The sequence below is a fragment of the Leopardus geoffroyi genome, chromosome B1 (assembly GCF_018350155.1).
Source record: "Leopardus geoffroyi isolate Oge1 chromosome B1, O.geoffroyi_Oge1_pat1.0, whole genome shotgun sequence".
Taxonomy (NCBI): domain Eukaryota; kingdom Metazoa; phylum Chordata; class Mammalia; order Carnivora; family Felidae; genus Leopardus; species Leopardus geoffroyi.
In genome coordinates, this window is record NC_059327.1 from 44,545,196 (window position 1) to 44,551,195 (window position 6,000).

The 6,000-nt window shown below is 62.4% G+C and overlaps 1 protein-coding gene across 3 annotated transcripts in view; it reads right to left on the reverse strand.

Moving 5' to 3' along the window:
• Window positions 1-5,415, reverse strand: part of ADGRA2 (adhesion G protein-coupled receptor A2) — a 35,609-nt gene extending 30,194 nt beyond the window's left edge. The window contains exon 1 of one of the 3 annotated variants that reach the window (XM_045460675.1): window positions 4,715-5,415. In XM_045460675.1, the coding sequence (XP_045316631.1) occupies window positions 4,715-4,977 (263 nt within the window). In that variant the 5' untranslated portion in view covers window positions 4,978-5,415. The remainder of the gene's footprint in view (window positions 1-4,714) is intronic. The other 2 variants (XM_045460697.1, XM_045460686.1) reach the window with 2 other exon arrangements.
• Window positions 5,416-6,000: the final 585 nt, after the last annotated feature.

Here is a 6,000-nt window from a genome sequence, read left to right on the forward strand (position 1 = left end):
ATTTAAGGGTCAATTTATGGTCAGGTTCAAATTACACTGGTTTGCCTGTGCCCTTGGGGGAAATTCTCAGACTCACCCCCAGGACTGGGGATTGCCCACCACCCCATCCCCCAGCACAGAAGGATGATCCATGGTAGTCAGCAGGAAGGGACCTCCTTGGGGATCAGGAGTAGCTGGGTTCATGCACATGTTCTGAGTAGTTCAGGCCAAATTACCCGTTCTGGGTCCTGGAACCACTGGGATGCTGAATTATAGGGGTTGTCTTTGGAGCTCAGTGCGGTGGCCTCTCCAGTCTCATCGGCGGCGCAATGAGGACTCAACCAGTAAACCCCAGAGGGCTCTGGTCTCCGCCCAGTGCTTGCCCTGAGATGTGAGCAGGGACCCTTACATCTTTCACAAGAGCCCTAAGGGCAAGAGTCCCCAAGACCTCCAGGGAGGGGCTGGCTGCCTCCAGCTTCTCCGGGCAGGTAGTTGGAAAGTCAGGGGGGAACTTGGATTTCTTCTGGGCCCCTGATTTCACACAGGCGGGGTCAGAAGCCCACAAGGGCTTGGTGCAGCTGAGACCCTGCATCAGGAGGGGAAGGTAGTGGGTTGGAGTCTTCTAGCCTCCTCCCACCTTCGGCCCCCAGCCTCTTCCCTCTTTTCTTTCCTTCTTTCTCTCTGCTCTCTCCCCCTCCCCCTCCTCTCCCTCACAAAAGCTCTCTGTACACAGCCACTTCCTCTGGCTGCTGTCTCTGAGCCCAGACCTTATGAGAACCATATGGGGGAAAGAGGGTGGAAGAGAAGGGGGTGGGGAAGCTGGCGAGGGCCCGCCCCTCCAGCCAGCATCTTTCCACTCCCCTCAGGCTCTGCGCACGGGCCGTTGGCACACTTTGCCCCAAACTCCCCCAACTGGATCTTGGTGGCTGGGGTGAGGGGCACTGGGGGGAGGGCCCCGTCCAGAGCTGGGGCTTCAGAGGGAGATCTGTGTTCGAGAACCACTTTCCTGAGGCTGGAGCAAACGCAAGGGCTGTGAAGGGGCCTCCCCTTCCCCCATGCTGCTCCTAAAGACCACCAAACCCACAGCAAAAGGACCCAGCCACCATTAGGTGCGTCTGAATGGCAAATGCCCCTTCTCTTCCATGCGGGGTTTTGACATGGTGGGCCGCCCCCCGCCCCAGAAACGGGAGGCGAGGCTCGGGTGGGGGCGCGGAGGGGGTGTGTGGGTTCTGGGAGAGTCCGGAGTGACCAGTACCGCGCCTGCCCCCTCCGCACCCAGCCTTGGAATGTTCCCAGGTCAAAAGGGCCAAGGTTCTGCTGGGAAGGAACTGGGTTTTTGAAAGCAGCTTTTGTGTCCGCTGGGTCCCAAATCCAGCCAGGTGAGCACTGAGTCCCTCACCTGAGAGGAATGGAAGGCAGCCCAACCAGCTAATCCTGGCCTCAGTTTGCTCAGCCTGTAAGATGGGAGATGCAGGGCTGGATTTGCTGATCTGCAAGGGCCTTTTCAGTGCAGACGGTCTAGGAATTTATGTGGTGGCTGGAATCCTCTGAGGGGCTGCTCAGATGTCCTGCAAGGTCCTCGCAGGAGATTTCCTTCTGGAGTTATCTGTTATCAGTCCTTTCCTAGAATTCCTTATTACCCCTTGCCCCTCCCTCTCACTCCCAGAGCTGCCAAGCAGAGGGCAGGCCCATCAGCTGCTGCCCAGGAATGGGTGGGGGGTTCACAGGGCTCCTCACATCTCTCCCAGGCTCTCCCCAAAACAAGTCACCCACCACACCCCCCACGAGACCTTCCCCCTTGGGGGAGAGCCATAAAGGCTCCTGCTCCGGACAGGAGCCTCGGTGCCCACGGCTGTCCTGTGGACTGAGCTGAGGGGTGGGACCGATGGATCAGGAAGGGAGCCAAGAGTTCTGCTTTCCTGGAAAACTGTGCATGAAAATCCATTAGAAGGGAAAAGAGCAAAGGGTGGGGAGAGGGGGCACACGGTCTACAAAAACAGAAGGCAGAAGTTAAGATAATAGGGGTGGAGGTGGAAGGTTTTTCAGTGAGGTAAATAGGGCTGTTCATGGAATTGCCTCAGAACTGCCTGCAAGCTCTCTCTGAGCAGAGACGGGAGGCTCCTTGCACACAGGCACCTGATCTAGTGCTTTCTTTGCCTGAGTAATCCCAGCACTGGTGTCTACCAGGCTTCCCAAGGGGGAGTCCTGGGTCCCCTTGAGCAGGGTGGGGTGTAAGGGGGATTGGAACCTGGTGGCCCATTCTGGGGGGAAACAGGGGAGGAGGGAGGTAAAGCCATGATGCAATAAAAAAAACAAAAACAAAAACCAAAAAACAACAAACATCAGCCTAAGTCCTATTGTTTGTACCAGGTGACAGGCAAAAAGGTGAAAGGAAACAAAAAGAGTAAGGAGGAGGAGTTCGGGAGGGTGTGGAGAAGGTTTCCAAGCTCTTAGCCTCATGCTTTGCTGCCAGGCTGAAGCCCCTTCCCAGCCCTGTCTCTCTTCTTCCCTCAAGAGGCATGCTGGGAAGGGATGGGTATGGCTGAGCCCTGAGAAGAGAATCCCTGCCCAGCAACCAGGATCAGGATTATGTGGGGCCTGGAGGGAGAGCCTAAGAAATATGTCCATGGCTGGGATTCAGTCGCACTCTAGGCTGATGGGCCAGTGGGCTCTCAGGGGCTTCTAGGGCCTGCCCTGCCATCACTGTGGGGATGTCCAGCCAGGCTCAGGGGCTGTTCCTATGGAAGGTATCTTAAGCCAGCCAGGTCAGTGGCCTGGGACAAAGAAGAGGCCCTTCCTCTGGGAATGGTTTGTGATGGGAAGGTGAGCTAGCAGTCACGTTTGCTGCTGCCCTGTCACAATATATTCTCACCAAGAGTTGGCTGTGCCCACTCACTCACTCCTTGCAGTGGCGTCGGTGGGAATTAGCTATGGCTGGAAAGCATTAGTTACCAAATCATTCTAAGATGTACTGCAAAACCACCTTTTAATGTTTCCCCCCCTCGTTTCTGCCTTCAGTATGTTAGGATTCCCTAATCCCAACAAGCAGACATACAGAGGGACGGTGTCCCCCATATGTGTGTGAGCACAGCCACAAGAGCCAGTGCACAGACGCACAGACACACAGAGTCCTCTCTTGAACTGAGTTATCATTGCTCAGCGGGGACTCACACAGACTCCCGCCCAACCATTCCACACAGCAAGCATTTTTCTCCTCCAGAACTGAGTGGGCAGGGGAATGCCCAGGCCTGTCTGGACCCTTCAACACCACTGGACAATCAAAGAGACCAGGAAAGAGCAGCCACGGCTGCCTTCCCAGGCCACGGCCACATCCCAGGGCTGCTGCTGAGACGTGGGAGCCGGCGGACACATTGCCTCCACTCCCCCCAATGCACACACATACACGCGCGTGCGCACGCACACACACACACACACACACACACACACACACACAGCTGGGGAAAATGCAGGCCAGGCGGCCAACGTCAGAGGCTGACCAGTCGTGTCCTGTCAGGAAGCCGGCAGCCTCTGAACTCACCCAACCAGAGGCATTACTGTATTGTTCTGGACACAATCAGGATAGACTGTGAGCCAGCCCCAACTCTGGGCAAGGGGCGGCGGGGGACGGTTGCCACTGGGGTCAGGAAGCCAGGAAAGGGGAAGCGCATGCAGGTTAGGTAGGGGACAGGAAAGGCATGGGCCGCGGCTAGGGCCGGACCCTCCACTCCACGGCGTGCGTGGAGCTGGGAGCACGTGGTCAGGGCAGGAAATCGCCGCGGCGGGTCGGGGTCGCTAATTCTCCTGCGGTTGTGGGGGCTTCAGGCCCCCATCAAGGAGGCTTGGGGGCGGGTGGTGGTTCGAGCCGCGCTCGTAGCCAGCAAAGTGAGAGCTCGGGAGGGCCCTGGCTGAGAAAGGAAACGGGATGACGGAAGGAGGCTGGGAGGCAGCCGCCTCCCCCTCAGCCAGGTTTCTTTCTTCGCAGTCTTGGAGCGAAGAAGTCAATCGATTAACAGCCAAAGGTCGTGTTGTACCCAGGGGAGGTAAAGGAGAGGGCGGGATGCAGGACCCGGCGCACAGCTCACTTCACCGACGCGCGCAGAGGGAGAGGGGCCAGAGGGCGACCGGGACGCCGGGGTCTCATCCAGGCCAGAAGCGCCGCAATCCCAAGGACAGATTTTCCGAGCCCTCCCTCCCGCCTGTCCCGCGGAGACAGTCTGGAAGCTGGGCTGGCAGGCTCGTGGGGCGGGTGGGGCGCCCCCCACTGGAGGAGCCAGGCCCGCGGGGTGAACCCGGGAGATTCCTCCAGCCCGGCCGAGGACGCGTCCTCCGAGGTGACGACCGCAGCCACCCTTTGGGCCGCGGGTCGATCTTTCCTGAGCCTTCCCCCAGCCCACCCACCTCAGGTCCCCGAAGTCTGCAACACCAGCCCAGACTGGAAAGTCGAGGGGCGTGGGCATCCCGCCAGGGCGCATTCCCCTCACCTGTGCAGGTGAGTGGGCGCCCGCGGTCCCTCTCTCTGGGGCGCAGCCGCCCCCGAAGTCCCCTCCTCCCTCCACACCCCGGAGCCCTAATCCTTCCCGTACTGCTCCAAGCCTCCCTTCACGGCGCCTGGACGCAGGCCTGTCCTAAAGTCTCTGAAGCGGCGGCAACGTCCCGTCCCCCTCTTCCCGCCCCTCCCGTCCTGTCTTCCTTCTCGCCCTCGTCGGGGCTCGGGCCGGCCGAGTAGGGTACTCACAGGGTAACGGTGCCGTTAGGCAGAAGGCCGGGCTCCGGAGGCTCCGGGAGGTCCCCGCCGCCGCACACCACCCTCCTGCGCGCCGGGTTGGGGGCGCCGCCGCTTAGCCCCTTGGGCCGCTCCCCCGAGCATTTGCAGCTGCGGATGGGCACTGGGCAGCCGGGCGCGCCCCGGGTCTCGGGCGCCAGGAGCAGTAGCCACGGCAGCAGTGGCAGCAGCAGGCGCGCTGGCGCCCCCCGCATCCTGCGTCCCGTGGCGCCCATCAGCCCATCGCCCCGCGGGGACCCACAGCGCTGGGGCCCGTCTGCGCGCCGGCCACAGGGACCCGGGCTTGCGGGAGGCGTGCTCAGCGGGGGCCCGGGGCGTCCGAGGGCGGGGCGGGGGGCCCTGGGCGGAGGCAAGCCCCGGGGTCCCCGCCGCCGCGCCCCGGGGGCATGTCCGGCGAGCGCCCCGGCGGGGAGGACGCGGGCGCGGCTGTCAGCGCGGCGCAGGCGGCCCCCGGCGGCGCGGCCCGAGGCTCTGCGCCGTGCTCCCGGGCCGGCTGAGGCCGGACCGCTCCGCGACGCCTGCTCCCTTCTTGCCGGGCCGGGACCTAGCGGATCGCGCCGGGCTCCTGCTGCCGCCGCCGCCGCTGCCTCTCCGTGCCATGGATGGAGGCAGCTCCTGCGCGGCGCCGCTCCCGCCGCCGCCGGCCCCCGCCCGCCCTCCGCGGAGGGCGCCCTCCCCTCGCCGGCTCGCCCGTCCGCGAGGCCCTAGCGCCTCCCGACACGCAGCCAGGCCGCTGCCCTCCTGGGAGCGAGAGCGGGCCGGGCGGCCTGAGGCCCCGTTTGTCCCGCGAGCCCGCCCTGAACCTAGACTTTCTCCCTCCCGCCCCTCTTCTCCGGGCCGGGACTCTTCCTCTCCACACCCCGTCTCGGACCTCAGAGTCAACCACCATCACTTTCCACAAAACCCTCCCTGGCTCAAGCTCATCCAGCCCGCGCCCCCGTGTTCTGGGTCTTTCATTGCCCTGCGGGTTTGGCCGGAGATACCTGGTGCTGCCTGTTTGGGATTGTGATTGAACTTCGTTCACCGTCCTGGGGTCGCTGAGACTCAGCTTCGCTTGGCTCCTGACCTGATGGGCTAGTCTGGAAGCCGGCTCTCCCTCCCACAGACCTAGGAGTCTCAGACCCTCCTCTGACGCCGGTGACCTCACGCAGCGGGGGGTGCTTGTCACTCAGCCAAGGAGGGGTCAAAGGCCAAGGCAACAGGCTAGATCTGGCCTCTTATGTGTGTGCGCGTGTGCG